Source organism: Notechis scutatus, chromosome 2, assembly GCF_049901735.1.
Source record: "Notechis scutatus isolate UNSWTSFEM ecotype Mainland chromosome 2, rNotScu1.2, whole genome shotgun sequence".
NCBI classification, from domain to species: Eukaryota; Metazoa; Chordata; class Lepidosauria; order Squamata; family Elapidae; genus Notechis; species Notechis scutatus.
In genome coordinates, this window is record NC_142010.1 from 136,846,309 (window position 1) to 136,867,138 (window position 20,830).

Consider the following 20,830-nt stretch of genomic DNA (forward strand, 5'->3'; position numbering starts at 1 on the left):
TTGATGCAATCATACACTTATAATGAAGGACCATGGCATAGTTTCTGGGACCAAGGTTTTGCTGCTAGCCCTCACCTTGGGTGTCCAAATACCACATTATTTTGAATTGTCTGCAAAAAGGCCATCAAATGCAAGCTATAAATAATAATAATAATATAAAAACCAGGCTACATTTTTCTGCACCTCTTGCTATTATTTTCTGGTCATCAGAATGTTTGTAGTCTGGGTTTGTCTGTCCTACCAGGTAGAAGTATTTCTGATTGTGTAACTTTCCACACAATCACACAAACCCAAGAGTCTCATTTGAATGGAAAACTATGACCGAACTGCCACAGGATTGGATTTGCAGCCACAATGTCTTGAGTTCCAATCTCATGCTAAGCCGAATTGCAGATTAGCATGAGGTGAAATGAAGCTATATGCAACAGAGGTGGTACTCAGCAGGTTCTGACCAGTTCTGGAGAACTGGTAGTGAAAATTTTGAGTAGTTCAGAAAACTGGCAAATACCCCCTCTGGCTGGCCCCACCCCCATCTATTCTCTGCCTCCCGAGTCCCAGCTGGGTCTTCTTTTGTTGCCCTGCACAGGAGAACGGAGCTGGAAAGCAGGTTAGTGGGATGGGGAGGGAATGGGATTTTGCAATAACCTTCCCCTAGGAGTGGGGAGGGAATTGAGATATTACAGTATCCTTCCCCTGCCATACCCACCAAGCCATGGTAGTAAAAAAATTTGAATCCCACCACTGATGTGCAAGCAACTGTCACAAACTTTTTCATTGGAATTAAAGTATAGATGCTTCACCAACACTTGTGTTCGTGGCCCAGGTTAAACTCTATCCTATTCAAGTTGTTCTTACTGCTTTGGAAGTATGTTTAGGTTTGCATTGTTATTTAATAAAACAATACATCTGCTTATGTGCACTTTTCTAGGTTTTTTTGGTGAGAGTATTTTTGGGCTCCCCGTCTGCTAAACCACCCTATGGCCCTGTCTGAATTGCTCTGAAAGATTTTAATAGGAATGGCTTGGATCCCAGCTACAAAAATCCAAACCTGATGGTGGCAGCAGCTATAATTTGCTCTTTCCCTTTGCTGCTGCCTAGAAATTCCCTAGAATTTGCAGCTGAAATATGGTATAGCACCTTTTAATTTCCACTTTCTGACATGTACAGTAGGATTCTTTTTCTGTGCACATATACAATATTATCATGAATTCAGGATTTTAATAATGTGTTTTGGGAATCTGAGCTCCTCTCACGTACAGCTCAATTTCTTTTAAATTAAATCGCATCATTTTATAATAGAGCGGTGTAAATCAATTCAAGCAAATCCTAAACCGACCGGCGGTGGCCTGGCAACTAAAACTGTAAACCTTTATCTTCTGCGCATGCGCTGAAAACGGGTCAAACGCCTAGGCCTAGAAGGTCCAGAAAAAACGAGAACATGCGCGAAAGTTAAAAACGCGCACGCGTCGCTATCTGAATTGTGACGGCGGGCCTTGCAAGAGAATGTGCGCGAAAGACAGCGTTGCGCGTGCGTATTGGGAAGGGGTGAGGGTGGGGGAGAACGTGCATGCGCAGTACAAAACATCCGGCGGGTTTTGATAAGCGCGCGGTTGAGAACGACGAAGCGGCAAGGTGGTGGCGAGTAGTGCGCATGCGTACTTTACCATGCCTGAAAGGGATGGTGGATGTGGGGCGGGGAGGGGGTGAGTATTTTGCTGCGTCACCAGCTGCCTGGAAGCCGCCGTTGCTGGAGAAGGAGCGAGAGCGCGAGAGAGCGCGCGCACGCGCGGCATTGTGGGTAACAGGCCTTTCAGCCCCGAGGACGAGCCGCCGCCGCTCCTACCGTCGTTGCCGCTCCCATCGCCACCCTGCCACCACCTCGTCCTAGCCGGGAGACCTTCAGTCCCGCCTTCGTTTTTTCCGGTCCGAGTCCTTTGGAGAGACGGAGAAAGAGGAAGGAGCACGAGTAGGAGCCGCCGTCGCTGCTAACATCGCTCGCCATGTGAGTGAGTGAGGCGGGCCGGGAACGGTCGAAGTGGCTTCGGATGGTCCCTGGCGTGTGGCAGCCGGATGGATGAACGTGTATTATCGGGAAATGGCGAAAACCTTTCCCTCAGAGACCCACCCGTGCCTTTTATTGAGCCTAGACCTGGTAGGGGAGCGGGTGTGTGGACGGTAGTATTTAATGATGGAGCGGTGAGAGAAAGGCGGCCTAACGCGGGGTTTACCCTGGCATGTGGTGCGGTTTGTTACCCGGGCGTTGCTTCTTTAAATCTATAGGAGAAGAGTGCCTCTGTGCACGTGCAGAGCGCACTTTCTTCTGCTCCGAAGACCTCGCCACCGTCCTCGGCTCCAACTTAAACCAACCTACCTCCCTTCCCTTTAATCTGTACCGAAATTACCGACTAAGGTGGTTTCTTGCTGGAGCGGTCAAAATCCTTGGGAAGGTGGCGATCTAAAAACTGGTTGTGTTGTGTAATATCTGATATAGAAGAACTAAGCAGCATGTGCCAGGCTAAATTGTGAGGAAAATGGTTACTTGTCTAAACTGGGGCGGGTGGTGGTGGTAGGCTCGTAGGGAAGAGAGTTGTAAAGCAGCTTTTATTTTAGGAGCTAAGAAGCAAGGTCATACAGGAGACAAGATTTCTGTGAAGGGAGGGAATAATGCAGCTAAGGCGATCAAAATGTGAATGAAATAGCATGGAGTTTTTACGGTTTACAGGGAGGGGTTAGAACAACTGGTTTTTTTCCCCACAGTATTACTTGTTGCACTGAAGTATGTTTTAATATGGGAATAAGACTTGTGGGCTTGTAAAAGGAAGAATAATGGAAATCAGGTTGAAGAATGTGCGAGTACATACTGTACTAAAGTGGGGGGGAACTCCCATGAGCAATAGTGAAAGCGATAAAACCAAAGGCAAATCCTGTTTGCTGTGGTAAATGGGTAGGAGTGGTAATGGGTAGATTTATAAGTGGTAATGGGTGAGTGGTAATGGGTAGATTTATAAGCAATGAGAATACTTGCAGTGCTGGTAACAATTATCTCAAAGTAAATTGTGAATCCATTTTTGAATGAGTTTTCTTGCTCTGGAAACTGTTTATTCTGACATAAGATGAAAATTTAGCTGACCTTTAATTAGGTTCAAAGGGCTTGCCAATATAAGAATGTATGTTTTGCTCAAGTTACTGGCTAGTTAACCTTAGTTTCTTTCAAAGTTAAATAGAATCAAATCTGGTTAGTGCTAAATTTGTGTGTGTGTTTGAGTCTGTTGATTCCAGGTGACTGCTTGGACCACTGAGATGTACCAGAATTGTATGCCAGATGGGAAAATCAGAAATCCTGGAAAAAGACAATTGCAGACAATTTGTATCATCCTCCCAAGAAAATTACATAGATATGTTCATGGAGTCATCAAGAATTACACTATAACTGAAGTTTTAATCTTAATATCTTGAAGTTATATTACAGTTTTGATTTTGCCTAAGTTTTGCTGTAACAATTTTATTATTTGGATGTAATCATTTTCATTTTATCTGTTGGTGTAAGAGGGGAGGCCTCTCCTTCCAAATGCTCTCCAATGAATTTATTTTCTAATTGTAGAATAATAGCTTTATTCCAAGCTGAAAGTAGATTTCAGTTTGGCATAAAACAGTTGAGGAAAGCAAAATTCTAGGAGAGAATGTGTGGTGTAGATGAAAACTTTAACCAAGAACAGAAATGATTATGATAAACTACAGATCAAAACTCCACATTGGATTGCTCCCTTGTTTGCTTGTTATCCAAACTAGTGTGGAAAGAGCAGTTGCTCTGCATTAATGATTTAGGAAGATTTAGAAATGTCCTCTCTAAATATCAGTATTGGCACATGTTTTGGGGCTGAATACTTTTTTCAAAGGGGAGTGAAGATTTTTGTATTTAGAATATATTGCTGTTGCTTGATTGGGGAATGAAGTTCAGCTCAATCAAGCCAGAAAGTTTTTTGAGAATGACATTTGACAACTTTATACTGATAAGGATGCAAAATGCTGCTTGTTGTGCAGGTATAATATGGAGTTAAACATACTGTTTTAAGATGGTTCTGAAATTGTACCTGGAAGATCTAAGAGATTGAAGCATTTTGGCTTAGTACAATTCGTAGTGGTCTTGACCATTTGTTTGCTGTTTGGATCACTCTCATAAGATGATTAATATAAGAAATGTTATTGATCTCTGGTGGAAACAGGATCTACAGTCACATGTTGCTTACTACAGTTAGTCCTTGATTTACAACTGTCCATTTAGTGACCATTTAAAGTTACAACTAACTGCTCTGAAAAAAGTTACTTATGACCATTGACAACTGACTCATATTTATGACGCAGTGTCATGTGATCATCTTTTGTGATCTGATAGTCAGTTGGGAAGCCAGATTCTATTAACAATCATGTTACTAACTGAATAACTGCAGTGATTCACTTAACGTGGCAAGAAAGTTGGTAAAATGGGCACACCTTAACAAATGTTTCACTTAGTAACAGAAAGTTTGAGGTCAATTGTCATAAATCAAGGATTACCTGTATTGTTTAAACATCTGTGTCTGCAGGGTCATATACTGCTACTATCTCCTCCCTGAAAATGCTTTGATTCAGTTATCTTAAGTGTGAAATTCAGCTCTCAGAATTCTTAGTAATATCCATGCTGAAATAGGACTTCTAGAAATTTTAAGTTCAAGGGAGACCAGGTTGAAAAAGGCTGTGCATTATTCACTTTCTGGTTTGATAAACCAGTACATGGTATATTTGAGTCATTCTAAATAATTTGTATAAGCCTTTGTCTTCAAATAGAACTGGAAGCCATTTTCAAACTGTAGTCTTCAATCATGTTTTATGGGTAAAATGTTACGTAACTATGGTTTGTGTGATTTAGATGTAGAGACAAATTACATATTCACCATATCAAGAGATGAACTATTCATTTGGGGCTAACTCTGCTACCCATACCTAAGTTTTATATTAGTTATGCTTACACACTTAAAACATCTCTTAAAGATAAACTTCCATAATGGGTAATTGAAATTACCAACAACTGAGTCCTATGTAGGACTTTTTATAGGGATCTGGAGTCTTTAATGAAAAACACATTAAATCATTATATGCTGTCATATAATGCTGTTAGGAACATAGTTTAGAAATAGGATGCTCCTGCAATGTGATACATATTTGTGGCTTTACGAACATGGAGTTTCTGTGACAACATCCGATGTTAAATGTGTCAAAAGTTGGAAATGCATATGGTAGATAGTAAGGAAAATGGAACACGCTGGGTTTCACACCTTACCTTCCCTAATTCATATGCATCACAACTTTAAGATTTAATGTATTGAATTATATAGCTAACAATGGATATTCCAGAATGTAATAATAACCCTTTATATAGCAATTCAAATGATAATTTAGGATGGTGAGAACTTAGTACTTTATAAAAGGGCAGTTTTGTTATATAAGAAGTTGAAAGTATGACATTAGGAGAAAATTAGTATATTTCAGTAATCCTTAACAGTTCTTACAATTAAAGTATTGTTCTTAAAACATAAGATGAAAAGTAATCATTCACTTATTTGGTTTAACTATGGTTGATACCTATTTCTTCCCATTTGTTTTGATATAAGATTGTTGCTGGATAGTTTGTAACTGAATTTCTACTGACCAGATTTAATTTTCTATTTTATTCCATGCAAAATTTGTGTCCTTGTTGTAATGATCACCTAGTATTCTTAACCCTGCTGAATGCAAGTCCAATCATCTAAAACTTGTTTCTTAGCTACTATATATACAGTCTGGTACTTTAAAGTCCAGGAAATGAGCTCAGTATATTCTTTTTTTGTTATTTTGTGGTTAGATTTGTTAAATTGAATCTTGAGACAATAGGTAAAGTGTTTCCTAAACTATGTAAAGTATAAACCAAAGTAATTCCTTTTTGGCACAATGTTTTTGAATTGAATAGCAGCACATACATTTCTGGAACTTGGTTAGTATATCAAATTCTATTTTACCATGTACATCAATATCTATAGTAGGTGTGATTGTTTTGTATTTTTAAATATAATTTGAGTGCTTAAAAATACTTCATATAAGAAAGTCATTTTAAACTATTTTAGAAAGTTCCTTCACTAAAGAATATTGATAATGTTAGATAAGCTTTCGGGGAAAAAAACTTGGTATAAATGATCTTCCTTGTAGTACAAGTAATCCTTGACTTAACAACAGTTAATTTAGTGAGCGTTCAAAATTACAATGATACTGGGGAAAAATGACTTATGACCATTTTTCACACAACCATTGCAGCATCACCATGGTCACATGATCAAAATTGAGACACTTGGCAACTGACTCGTTTATGACTACAGTAGATCATGTGATCACCTTTTGCAACCTGACAAAGTCAGTGGGGAAGCCAGATTCATTTTACAATCGTGTTACTAACTTGCCAATGGCAATGATTCACTTAACTAATGTGGCAAGAAAGGTCGTAAATTGGGCAAAATTCTCTTAACAAATGTCTCTCTTAGCAACATAAATTTTGGGCTCAATTATGATCATAAGTCAAGGACTACATGTATACGTCTGTAAGAAAATTGGGTTCTATATGGGTCTTATACAATGGCAGCAGGGCCTCACCACTAAGAAAAAAATCCTTATGCTTTGACTGTTCAACCCATAGCAGATGTCAGAAACTAATACATTGCACAAATAATTTCAGTGAGAAAAGGGATAAAGGAAATTAAACAACAATTGCATGATACTGATGTTAAAAACCTGAAATTGTTATTTCTTTAAGCTAGCTCTGATTGTCCATTGTAATCTGCTTTTAGAGTATATATCTGTGTCAAAATATGAAGGTGTATTGTATAGAATAGAATAGAATTCTTCATTGACCAAGTGTGATTGGACACACAAGGAATTAGTCTTGGTGCAAATGATCTCAGTGAACATAAAAGATACATTCGTCAAGAGTACCTTGCAGTATTAAAAATTACATGTTATGGCAAATATTTTAGTATTTTTTGAGATAGTTTTGAGATAGAATTGGCTTCTTTTAGTATTGTGGAAATTATATTGTGCATCTAGTTGACTACAATTCATAAACAAGGCAGTAGGATTTTCTAAAGATAAGATTACTTGATCAGGTGAAGTATATTAATTATCTCTGATGGTAGCAGTTGATTGAAAGATTAGGTTTATATAACCTGAAATATTAAATCTAGCAATACTCTAAGCCCAATTTGAATTGACTTAAATTTTTAGTAATTTAACATAAAAATATGCCTTTTTGCAATAGCATACCGCTTCACAGTGCTTTACACCCCTCTCTAAGCGATTTACAGAGTCAGCATATTGCCCCCAACAATCTGGGGGCAATATGCAATATCCTCATTTTACCCACCTCAGAAGGATGGAAGGCTCAATCCAATTGTTTTTTGAGGTCTTAAATGTTTTTCTCCATTTATAATTATGTTAACATGCTCTTAAGACTTAAATATATTCTACAGTCATTTTTTTCAAAACAGTCCTAATTAAAATGAGAATCATTGATAAAACTTTAGAATTATGGTTACATTTTAAAAACTGCTTTACTAGAACAGTAAGGTTAAATGGACAAATAGGTTGTATAGTTTTGTAAAATGTAAGTTCTTATAGAACTAACCTGAAGGGAGCATTGTTCTTCCAAATTTGTCCCAATTCAGAGGATGCCTAAAAGCAGCAAAAAACTATGTGGATTTAACATTAAGCTACAATTGCTGAAAATTCCACCATTCACTATTCTCCCTATTTGGTTCTTTCTGCTAAATCAATAAAAAATTAATAAGGAGGCAAACATTTACCCTTTACATCTGAGATTGAACTTTCTCTAGATTTTCCTTTCCCAAACCAGGAATTAGAAATCAAATCCAAATGTAATTTCAGTCTAGTTTGTAGGGCACAACAGTTGCAAGAATTCAGGCATAATGGAAAGTTTTTGCCTCCTACTGAGAAGAAATAAGTGACTGGGCAACTTGGAACAACCCAATTCTTACGAACACTAAGCAAAAAGTTTACAGTAAATTTAGATTATTGTTCTGTGGATTACAGAGAATTCTGTGTTTTAAAAAACCCTAAAATCAAAATAGCCTTCTGGAATTTAACACATGTTGTTTTTAAATATGGAAATTCCAGATTCAAGAATCCTTCCAGAAAAAGAAAATGCACCATTGGTCTCAAGGTAATGAGTGTTCTTTTAGTAATTGCACCTCAGAGTCAATATGAAGTATTCAACTTGGTGCAAAATAAACAGTAAAAAAAGATGCAATGGTGCATAGATGTATGCTGCCTTTTGATGCTTACTGCTTTGCAGAAATTCTCTTGATCTGCTGGCTTTGTCTTTGTTTATGTCAAAACCATGGCAACAAAACTTGGCTATATGCTATGCCAGGAGCAACTGTTTAATAGAACGTGTATGTTATGAATTTCTTATATTCTATAGTTTCACAATATTCAGTATGTGAGGGTATAATTGGTCTCCTGGGTAAAACTTAGGATCCCATTTTGAGTCCTTTATGAACATAGCAGTAATCCACTCTTTAAAATTTTTGCATATGTGTTCTTAGTATAGTATATTAATGCAAGGATTGTCCAAATCATTGCCATGCATTTGCTTTATTGTGGAATCAAGAGGTTTATTATCTTAATGTGAATCACAATAGCATAAATGTGAAGGAATGCTTCATCTCTCACTAGCAGTAACTTGGTAAGAATTGTGCTCTAGTTCTGTAGCACTCTTATTTGGAGTTTCCCTGAATGGGAAATATGAAGATTTGTGGAGTTTTTGATGCTCTTTGATCTTGGCTGTTTTTCATTACTTCACTAGGTAACATCATCAGTACTGGTGAGTGTGGGATTTGCTCCTTGCTTATTGCTTGCCCAGTTGGTAAGAGTGTGGTTTTCTCTTTGGTAGAATACACTATTCTGCTTGATTGCCTGCTGTTGTTGGCTGCTGCAAATACTGTGTTTTGGTCTTTTTGATTCCGCCTTAACTTTTTAAATATTATCTCTTGAATAGTGTGTAAATGTAGTTTATAGGTAGTTAACAAGCCATTGAGGTATAGTCAGCCATCAATAGATACATAGGAATAAATCACATCCACACACCACTTAAAAGAGACAACAAAAAACTTAGAATGATTAACTAGTTAGGTAATGAAACATCTGCAAGGATCCAAGTGCCAAGAGCACCAAGTGACTCCACAGTTCAACCCTGAACTACATGTAGTTTTACTTTTATTGGTTATGATGTTTATAATAAAAATTCTACCGTATCTATAATTTAGAAGTTAGTGTTTGGAGAAATACACAGTGCTGTTTGCCACTTAGTATAAATTGGGCTATAGATTCTTGCATCTTCTAAATCCTGAAAAATTGAAAGTTACTGAATATATTACTAGATTATAAGAATACCTGTAGCGAACCAGAACTAGAATTCTAAAAGTACTAGAGAGAGAATTTTGGGGTTTATCATTTCTCTCTTAATTTCATTCTCCTTTAAGAAAAGTTTCTTATATTTGAGAAATCATTAACTTATACTATACTTAGCTATTAAAAATATAAGATTTCTAAACATATGCTGGTATCTTCAGTACTAGATTAAAAGTTGTGTTGCTTCCTCTCCCCCAAAAAAAAAAAAAAAAACACCCATCTACCTGATGACTGATTATTTAACTACCAAACTTTGGAATTTAAATTGTACCTATAATAAATATGGCAAAAGTAGATGATTATAAATTAAGGATAAGTTGAAGTCTTCATTTCAATTTCCATTTTTTAATGCAGTGGTCTGCAGCTCCTATGGAACTGAACCTTGCAAATGAACAAAGCTCCATCCGTGCACCCTCGGGATCTAGGCAGTGTATGAAACAACATTTCCCCAGTCTGCAGAAAAAATGCCCTCCACAGAACCACTCCCTGGCACCCAAAAGGTTGGGTGGTGGTGTTTTAATGCAAGCCCCAATATTCAACAATCTTGAGACAAAAGAAGAATGGAGGATGCAGTAGACAAGCTTGTGGTTAATGAACAAACTTCTTTTTTCTGGTTTCAGTATTAATATTCCCATCTACATAATTCCAGTTTTTATATTTTAATAGTTTGACTTAGGGGAGTCAACTACAAATTGTTCAAATACATCTATAGATTTTGGCCTACCTTTATGCTTGACCTTAAAGCAGTTTTTAAAAAAGAAAAGCAGTTTATTAACACTTTATTGCTGTTACTGCATTTAGCCAAAGCTGAAGGGGAGGTCTAACAGTCAATTTAGTCCAGTCCCAAACTGCAAGTTTACATAATTGTATACTCTAGAAAACTAAAACAAAATTTCTAAGCAATCGTAATTTAATGTAAAAAACAGAAAGGTAATAACAATGAACAGTAGAGCTGTATGAAAACAACTAATCAGGGAAAATGAAAAATTAGTTACATTAGCAACCAATATTTTATTGTATTGTATGGCAGATGGTTGTTGGATAATTGTACATGTTTGACAAACAAACAAACAAATGAACAATAGTATTAATATATTTCTCAAATTATTTTTAGGCAGCCTGCTTCAGCAAAGTGGTATGACCGAAGGGATTACGTCTTTATTGAATTTTGTGTTGAAGACAGTAAAGATGTTAATGTAAAATTTGAGAAAGCCAGACTTACATTCACGTAAGTAAATCATTTTATTTCATTAAATTTATTATAGCTGCCCACTACAACAGACTAAACGCTGAGCATGAACAGCATTGATATGAATAAATGGGCTCTTTGTTGATATTGAGAGAACTTGACTTTTTATTTTCTTGCAGTTGTCTTGGAGGAAATGATAACTACAAACATTCAAATGAAATTGATCTTTATAATTCCATTGATCCAAACGTAAGTTCCTTTCTTAATCATACACTTAGTTTTAACATGTCAGAAACACAGGTGTAACATTTTAGACTGCCAAGGCTATGATTATGTAGAAATGTTAAGCTGCCAAATTCTCATCCTTATTGTTTATTCTCATTTATTTGTATAATGCCAAATTTTTAACAAAGCTCATTATATATATTTGCTTTTTTGTAAAATTCCTAGAAATGTGTTACCACAAGGAATTGTGCATACAATTTTGATTTTTTTTTTCTCCAGATGAGCTGTTCAGAGCATCCATACATGGGAGGTGCTTCCTTCTCATTTGATAGGCTGAGCTGAACTCTGAGGACGCTCCTTCTTGAAGGCTCATCTTTAGTGTCCCCAGTTTTTGCTCAGCCTTCATAAGGGAATGGCATTCTTGGATGGATTCTCTGAAATGAACAGCAAAAGAAGTAAGAAAACAAAATGCAGCTCTTTAAAGCAACAAAAGGGCAGTAAGCTCAGCAATTTGATTTTTTTTTTACTGCTATTCATTTTCAGGACGCTTTAGTTTGAAACCCCTTCACTGATGCACTTGATTTAGTATGTCTTCTTCACCTCCATTATTGCCATTCCTCTTAGAGAATGGTGACTAATTACAGATTGTAAGATTATTTTATTGGGAAAGAATTATTTGTGGCTGTCTCTGTTAACACCGAGTAATATACATTGAAGAGTTTATGCTGTTCGGGAGTTCATTACATTGGATTTAAGCAGAGCAGGCTCTTCTATTCGATTGGAAATAGAGTTTTAGTCTTATATATTTCCAATAGTATATTCTTATGTTTATGCATTTGCATCATTTTTATTGTACCATACTACGGGCTGGGAGCCATGTGATTGAATGCACTTTCATATTACAGTGGTCTTCTTTACATTCAGAAAAACCATGTAATGCCAAAAATTATATGAACAATATGTGGTGGGAGGTCATTTAATTGGGCAAATCTGATTTCTTTATAGTATAACTTAGAAACAGCCTTACTTTATCTCATGTTATAAGAACTAGACATACTGATAATAAAGGAATTTTTATTTTTAGGAATCTAAGCATAAAAGAACAGACAGATCTGTTTTATGTTGTTTACGAAAAGGAGAATCTGGCCAGTCATGGCCACGGTTAACAAAAGAGAAAGCTAAGGTAAAAACTGTTTTACATTTTGTACCACTCTTAAACTATTAAAACAAGCCCCCCTTCTAAACACACTTTGCGTTTTTTGAATACTCAACCCTACACAATATGTTGGGATATGTATAAAATGGAAGATATATTTTAATTGAGCTTGAACAGAATAGCTAAGCTTCAAAATGTAAAATCCTTCAACAACTGAATGTATTGTTTTTAAAAACGTATGCCTGCTATCCTCTGTTTTCAGCAGTTTCTTCCTTAAATTAAATACCTATACTCTTGGCAAATGCATTAACATAGGACAAAGAGAACTAATCTCCGCATTATTTTATTTAGCACTTAGTTCAAATAATGTAGAATATCTCTCCATTGCCCAGGAATGAAAAACTAAAGAAACCACCCAGCTAATAAAATGATAGCCTTTGTTATTACTTTTAATTGTTTTAAAAATAATTAATTTTAATTTACAGTGCAGCTTTCCGTATTGAAATCCTCTATATATTTCATTAATATACAGGTAGTCCTCAACTTGCAACATTTCATATAGTGACTGTTCAAAGTTGTGACACTGAAAAAAATGACTTGTGACTGCTGCAACATCACTATGGTCACATGATCAAAATTCAGAGCTTGGCAACTGACTCATATTGATAAAGGTTGCACTGTCCCAGGTTCATGTGATCATGATTTGCGACCTTCTGACTAGCAAAATAAATGGGGAAGTCACTTAACTATGTGAATCTTAACAACTGTATTGATGCACTTAACTGTGGCAAGAAAGGTCATAAAATGGGGTAAAACTCACTTAACAAATGTCTCATTTAGCAACAGAAATTTTGGACTCAGTTGTGGTCATACAGTGAGGACTACCTATATTGTACAATGCGATAATAAATAGCTGCTCCAAGCTCTAAATCAGCCAGCCTAACACATTTTTGAAAAAATGTAGTAATATGGAATCGAGTCAGTGGAAAGTAAATTACATAAGCTCAATACAGGTTAAAAAAAGAACTTGCCTAATGACAATTCCACGGTGATATTCTTTAGTCTTGGATATGTTTTAAAGCATTTTAGAAATTACAAAAAGGGCATGAAAATATACATAGAGTAAAGCCTGCCTAGTAAAACAAACCTGTTTAAACCAACAATGTACCCTTAAGCACAGCATCAGTAAGATAAAAGAATGTACAGAAAGTACATGTTAACAAAGCTCAACAAATCAACCAGCCCAAAGCTTTGCATTTACACAACCTTAAAGTAGTATGTATTTGTCTTTGAATATGGAATATTACCTGCCTGGGAAATAAACCACAGCACAATATATTTAAATACCTGTGCTTTGTTTCAAGCTCAGAACATTTGAAACAGTTTTGAGATTAGAACATTTATTAGTTACTGTACAACTGTGCTATGTATGTTTATCCCATGTCTTACAAACAGTCACAAGTGCATACTCATTTTTTGCATGTTCCATGGTGCATATTCATCATTTCATTCTCTAAGAAAGAGATTGGGTGGTCTTTGCTCTAATTCTTCCTTTCCTTACTTGTTGAACGTATTTGTAAGTATAAATGTTGGCGCAACTCTTGATGCAGGCCTATTAAGACTGCTTTTCTCATAATCAGATTGAAATTATAAATACTAGGGAATTACAAGACAATGGGAAGGGATTAATGAAGAGAAGATTTCTATATCATTGGTGATCTATTTGGAATGGTGGTGGAAACCTCATCCAGTTTAGGCTTGCTCTAGTGGAGCAAAGTGGAGAGGAGGTGATTTTGTTTCCTTTTCCCTCTTAGTTTTCCTAAGGATGGAAAACTTTATCAGTGGAAGAGAATCAAATAAGCGTTTTTCCGTTTGAAGATTCCTAAACTTTTCAAATTATTTAACATGCTCACTTGATTACAAGGAGCCTGAATTGTTTTCTTTCTATATCCATAGCTCAATTGGCTTAGTGTGGATTTTAACAACTGGAAAGATTGGGAAGATGATTCTGATGAAGATATGTCCAATTTTGATCGCTTTTCTGAAGTAAGTGGAATATTTTATATAAAAGTAATGCTGGCAACATGGCCCGAATGAGTGCTGGATTGATTATAATGCTGTTGCAGAACATTTATATATTTGTAACACAGAAAGTTTTTCTTTAAAAAAAATAGGGCTGAAGTGATCTCATGAAATTTCACATAAGAATGTCAGTTTCACAAGATCCCATTTTTATGTGAGAAAGATTTTAATCATTTATGTATATGATCATGAGATTCTGTGATAGTGATTGGAACCTGAAAAGGGTTTCAATGCTGTAGGATGGTTTAATTGGTACTGAGCACTATTATTAATGGTAAAGTTTAATTCTTGGTATAAAAAGGAACAAATCTTCCTTTAGGTTGCTCAGGTCCAAAATAATAATACGAAACCTTACTGAATATTATATTTCTTTTGTAATTAGATGATGAACAACATGGGTGGTGATGAAGATGTAGATTTGCCAGAAGTAGATGGAGCAGATGATGTGAGTAGTTTTCTATAAGGCATATTTCATCTGAAATATGAATGTTGATGACACCATGTAAACATGCATAGGAATTTCTGTGGACATACTAGAAACTTCTTTTGGAAATGTCTACATGAACTTAATTTGGAACAAAGATAATATTTGCACATTTTGCAATATTAAATTTGATGTTAAAAATGCCTTGCATATTTAAACATGTTTGGTTTTGGGCCTGAAATATTCCATTTATAAAGACTTGACTACGGAGGCCCACAGAATAATTTTTTCATTTACTGCTATATGGCTTTTTAAAGCAGTACATTGAATTTACTTGTTAACTTTGTCTCTTTTTGTTACAGGATTCACCAGATAGTGATGATGAAAGTAAGTTGATTGTTTTAGGACATTCATTTGCTGTATTATACTTTTTGTAAAATTGAGAAAATACGGGGAACTTGTTAATAATTACTGGTTTGTAGCTTCCATACCTCATCTTTTCTATTTCAACCAAGGATAGTTAATTAATGTTGCTGTTGTAGGTAATTTTCTTTTTTAAAAACTTGCTTTGTACAGTAAATATAAAAAGTTTACACACCCCTGTTAAATGTCAGGTTTTTTAGTTGTAAAAAAATTGGATCAAAATAAGTCACTTCATAATTTTTCCACCTTTAAAATAACATAGAAGTTGTACAATTCAATTACAAAACAAATTTCCTTTTGGGGGGAAAATAATAAAAACATACAATAACATGGTTGCATAAGTATACGTAGGGATGTGTCTGTGTTCAGAATTAACCAATCACCTTCAAACTGATATTAAATAGTAATCAGTACACACCTGCCATCAGTTGAAGTGATCAAGCCCATATAAAGTTCAAAATCCTGTTTTAGTAGGATTATTTTGACATTTACTCAATTGCCTCAGGGATCTCCTTGTTGGAAGGTATCAATCAGGAAAAAAATTCCAAAGCCAGGAAACACAGTGAAAATAGTCATCAGGGAGAGAAAATATAGCATAACAGTGACATTACCAAAAATTGGATAGTCCTCCAAAATCTTCGAAAAAGCAAGAAAAAAACTAGTTCAAGGGGCCTACAGCAACATTAAAGGAGCTGTTGGAATTTCTGGCAAGTAGTGATAGAAATCTCTTGTATTTTTCATATATCTGGGCTTTTAGGTAGGGTGGCCTTTTTCAAACAAAGAAAAACATCCAAGCCTTGTTACATTTTGCAAAACCTATATCAAATAACAAAAGTATGTGGGGAAAATGTGCTATGGTCCATAAGACCAAGATAGAATTTTTTGGCCAGAACTCCAAAAAGGATGTCTTGTGTAAAAACAACACTGCACATCATCAAATTACCCACACTGAACCATGGTGGTGGCAGCATTATGCTTTGGGGCTGCTTTAGCTGGAATTGGGGTTGTAGTCAAAGTGGAGGAAATTATGAACAGTTGCAAATATCGGTCAATTTCAGCACAAAACATCAGGCCTCTACTGAAGTGAAGAGGGGTTCCACCTTTCAGCATCTAAAATCAACAAAAGAATGGTTTCACCAGAAGACAAAATTTTTGGAATATCACACCTGAATCCAATTGAAAATCTGGGGTAACCTGAAGAGGGCTGTGCCCGAGAGATGCCCTTGAAATCTGATAGATTTAGAGCACTTTTACAAGGATGAGCAGACAAAGATTCCCATAGCAAGATGTACCATGCTGATAAGTTCCTATTCCTGAAGAATGAATGCTATCATAAAATCAAAAGGTGCTTCCACAGAGTAGTTTAAGAGTGTGCACAGTTATGCAACCATGTTATTGTTCATTTTAATGTTATTTTTCCCCTTAAAAGTTTCAAGTACAGCTTATGTGCTTGTATAGCTTATGTGCTCTATTGTACAGCGTGTATGCCATATTAAGGGTAGAAAAATGCTGAAGTGATGGATCTCGGTCTGATTTTTTTTACATCTCAAAAATCTGGCATTTTAACAGGTATGTAAACTTAATATCCACTATATATAAGGCAGCTCATGTATCAACTACTTTTTAACCTATTTTAAATGCTCAGTCTACCATTGGGATAGATTTTGCACATGGGTTAGTGATTCCACACTCCTACAAATTTCAGCAGGTGGTGGTATTTAGTATTTAGAGTACATTACATTGGAGAAGGCCACTTTGAGAAATGAAATCCCAAGTTAGGGCTTTTTAGATAAAATGACCAACAATTTGGAAACTAGAGAGTGGCAAATAAGCTCGGAAGTAATATACTTTCGGTTGGTTTATCACTGTAGCTTTGAATTCCTCACTCAATACTGATCCAGGAGCCAATAATTTTAAGCATGAAAGTTGAGGTCTGGCAGGAAATCTGTTTTTAGTAAGAAAACACTAATCAGTTTTTATTTAAACATAATATTACTCTTTATTCCTGTTAATTAAATTTCTATGCTGCTCATCTGACTGATAAAATGGCATAGAAATTATTTCTATTGCTGTGGTCTACTTGGTTATAAATCCTTAAGTGCTGCAATCAGTTATTTTCAGTTTTCCTCTGGCTGTTGACACTTCATGGGCAAAGGTCATACTTAAGTCTTACATTCTACATCACCCTTGCTCACTATGGTACCTTATGTAGGGTTTGAGTGGATATCAGTACATTTACCAGGTTAGAAAAGGTTGTTTACATAATACTAGTTTGAAATGAATCTCTTTCACCTCCTATATGTTTCCTTTTTTATGGTAGAATTCTCTTTTAAAAAGCTAACTACTCCTCCCCCAATATTTAACATGGGGTTGCCTTTCTTTTTTCAAGTTGTGGTTTAGCGAAGGTGATATCATAAACCATTATGTATTACCCATCAGTGTAATAAACCTTTTGAGTTGGTTGGAATTACAAATATATTGCCCATATATATGTCAAAGTATATGTAAAAAGTAAAGACTTCCTTTGGTTTTTAGCCAGCCTCTCTTGTATTTGCATACCAATCTATTCTTCCCTGGCCACAGTCCTATGGAATAAGACTGCTGGAGAAATGGGAAAGGATTAGTGTATCTTGCACTGTGATTGGAAAATATAAAACATAGTGGGAAATTGCCACTATATATCCAGATCTTAGCACATTTGGGAAAGAATGTATGGGTACTCATTGATTTACAACTGTAATTGAACCCACAATTTCAGTGAGAAATTGTGTCAGTCATAAAGTGGGTCATTTTGTGACTGCCTGATTTTACAACCTTTTTTGCAGTCATTAAGAGAATGGAGCAGTTGTTAGGCAAATACCACAGGTTACATGACTTCATTCTTCACTGTGAGGTGGTTTTTGCTGGAAAATGGAAGTAAATGGCCACAAAAGCCATGTGATCATGGGGTGGGAGGGACGTGGAAATGTTGATTCTGGCTCATAAATCCCCTTTTTGGAGTCCATTGGAGTTTCAAACAGTGGCTTAGTGACCAGACACCAGTTGAGGAATGCCTGTATGGAATGGGACATTCTCATTAGGGGTAGTAATCCAGATATCTCTGAAAGCTATTAAACCTTGTGTACTTTAGCTTAACTATGAAATGATATATTGTCATATTTTTGGATGTTGAAAGTTATAGATGTTTTTCTTGACAATAATTAGGCTATTGCTATAAGCAACAACCAATATTTTTTTTTCTCTCTCTCTCTCTTTTTTTCCTTTAGAAATGCCAGACCTGGAATAAAAGAAACTGACAAATGTTTGGGGTTTGGGGAAAGACTTCATCACAACATTTCACAATTGAGATAAGAATTCCTGAGTTGATAGCTCTAAAGACAGAAAATGCATCCTTTAATTCATCTTCAACCTGTTTTAAGCAGCTTCATTGATTGGTGCATACCATTGTTCGGGGCAGTCTTAAGCTATATGAGGCAATAATGTTAGCATGAAAGTTTTCCAGACTTCCAAAAAAAGGAACAACAAAAACCCAATCACACAAATATTTGAGGTATAGGCAGTCAAATCAGTTGCAATAAAAGGGTTTATAATGCCTCTTTGCCTCATCGTAAGATGTTACAATGGGTAAACACAATTTACATGAAGTGGTAAATGTATACTTTTCCCCCTTACATTGTGGACTGCAGACAACTCAAGTTTTGTAGCTGGAACAAAACTGGCTGAAGCAATGTTCTAATTGGCTTTGGAAATTTAAGCTGGTAAAGTGCTGTACCTCCAGGGGTATCTTCAGGGTATGTTCCACTAATGTTTAATGCTTTTCACTTTGTTGTATTTAATCACTAGTTAGTGTTCAAGATATCCTAGCTAAAACTAGCAACCCCCTTAAAACTTAAAATGGGTGAAGCGTGTACACTTGGTTGTTTGATCCTCAGAGCTCATGAATCTCTTGCTATGGAGATGGAGCCTGTACATTGTTGCTTATCAATCTGTACATTTAGACCAAATTGTATTTGCACTGTTGATATGAAAGCAAGTGACAAAATGTTAATACACTATTGGATTTTTTGTTTCTTGACCAGCTTATAAGCCTGAAAACCTCAATTTGTGTTCAAAGCAGTGGGGATTTTTTAATGTCTACATTATTTCTAATAAACTGTTGAAGACTCCATGACTGTCAACTGTCTGGCTGGCTGTAACTTCATGTATTCTTACTATTTGTTGGAATGAAGTATTTTTATTTCGAGTTCGGGATAATATACGGTTGTTCAAGCTGTTTGAAGGAAGGGAAAAATTAATATTCCCAAATGATTCCCCTTAAAAAAAAATGGACTTGTAAGTTTTGAATACTGACAGCAATTTTAAAAGAAGTGTTGTAATTTGATTAAAATAAAAACAGTCATCCCTTAAAATGTTGAGCTTCTGCATTTCACACCTGATTTATGCAATACTTATTTTTTTAAATGAACATATGTGACTGCAGTTTGACCCACAAGAATTTACAGAAGAATATTGAATATAGACACTAATTCTGAACAGAGAAGCATTTCTAAATGTGTTTCAATGCACTCTGCCCCAGGATCTTGTCATATGCTGTTCCAAGTTCCATATTTTGGTTAATGTATTTGGTGTTTTCAGTTAAGCTGTAATCTTATGTGCATTTTATGGAGGTCAAACAAAGGTATTTGGAATAAAATTACTTGGAAATCAAGGGGGAAATCCTGTCTTTTCAGCTGGATTTGTTTTCATTTCATAGTCAATCTTGAATGTAGAGTTGGCACAAGTCAACACTCTGCTTAACAAGTTGGCAAATAAGGCCCTAGCCTGGACAAACATCCTTCCATTTCAGCATTAGCAAGTTAGGCAAGAAACCTTTAACTGTAATTTAAACTAATAAAATTAAATTATGGATTGGGATGGTGTATATTATTTTAGTTTGAAGATTAGTCAAGTCGATGTTTCGCTGGACTTAATTTGTGGGATAAACAGCCTACATATACTGGCAAACAAAATATTTCACATCTCATTTGGGTAGCTACCATTCAAGCAGAGCTTATAAATGGTATAATTTATAAATTGTTAACTGCCATGACTTCCATGAGAGCATATTCAGTAACAGCTTACTTTTATTCTCTGGATCAACAAATTCTAAAGACTTCATAGTGTGTGCTATAATTGTTCGGTGTTGATACAACAAAGGTACTGTATACATATCTGAATTCCTCAGAAATAGACCTTCTTTATCATGATCATCTAGCAAAATCCTGAAATCTCTTACAGATACAGGTTAACAGTTGGAAGGGACCTTGTAGGTCATCTAGGCCAACCACCACCCTGCCCAAGCAGGAGACCCTACACCATTTATGACAAATGGTAATCCAATCTCTTCTTGAAAGTCTCAAGTGATGAACCTCCCACAACTTCCAAAGTTGTTCTTGTTGCAGATCTGGGAGTACAAAAATCTGTCTTCTGTTGAATTATAAATTCCTTTAAATGCTGAATTCACATCTAGCTCATCTTCCCTTCTAAATACTAACCTAAAACCTCAACAGTCATAGTTGGAACTTTACCCGCTCTGAGCTGTCTCTGAAAATAGTTCCTATGAGGAATGTTCATTCAAAATGGATGGCATCATCATAGCCAATTTCAAAGCAATTGTTTCACTTAAAATCTAATTATTTTAACCAAAAGCTAATCAGAAATTGCAGGCTTGAGCAGCAAAATACAAAGCACTCCTTTAAACCCAAACTTCACATTCTGACTCAGAATTTTTCCCAGTTCTGTGTATTCCTAGCACATCAATTCAGCCCGCTCACTTCTGTCTTGGGTTTATTGACTAGAATTT

The 20,830-nt window shown here is 35.8% G+C and overlaps 1 protein-coding gene across 1 annotated transcript; it reads left to right on the forward strand.

Annotated features, from left to right (window-relative positions):
* The first annotated feature begins 1,786 nt into the window (after nt 1–1,786).
* On the forward strand, nt 1,787–19,696 carry PTGES3 (prostaglandin E synthase 3). Its single transcript, XM_026683871.2, has 8 exons — nt 1,787–2,002; nt 10,604–10,717; nt 10,858–10,927; nt 11,988–12,086; nt 14,016–14,105; nt 14,524–14,586; nt 14,928–14,952; nt 18,255–19,696. Coding segments are annotated over exons 1-8 (483 nt in total). The 5' UTR covers nt 1,787–2,000; the 3' UTR covers nt 18,275–19,696.
* Nucleotides 19,697–20,830: the final 1,134 nt, after the last annotated feature.

Bases quoted from the DNA above. Each gene is read 5' to 3' on its own strand.
- PTGES3 (XM_026683871.2), top strand. The intron at 14,106-14,523 runs GTAAGTGGAATA...TTTTGTAATTAG, and splicing joins ATTTTGATCGCTTTTCTGAA to ATGATGAACAACATGGGTGG. The intron at 14,587-14,927 runs GTGAGTAGTTTT...TTTTTGTTACAG, and splicing joins AAGTAGATGGAGCAGATGAT to GATTCACCAGATAGTGATGA.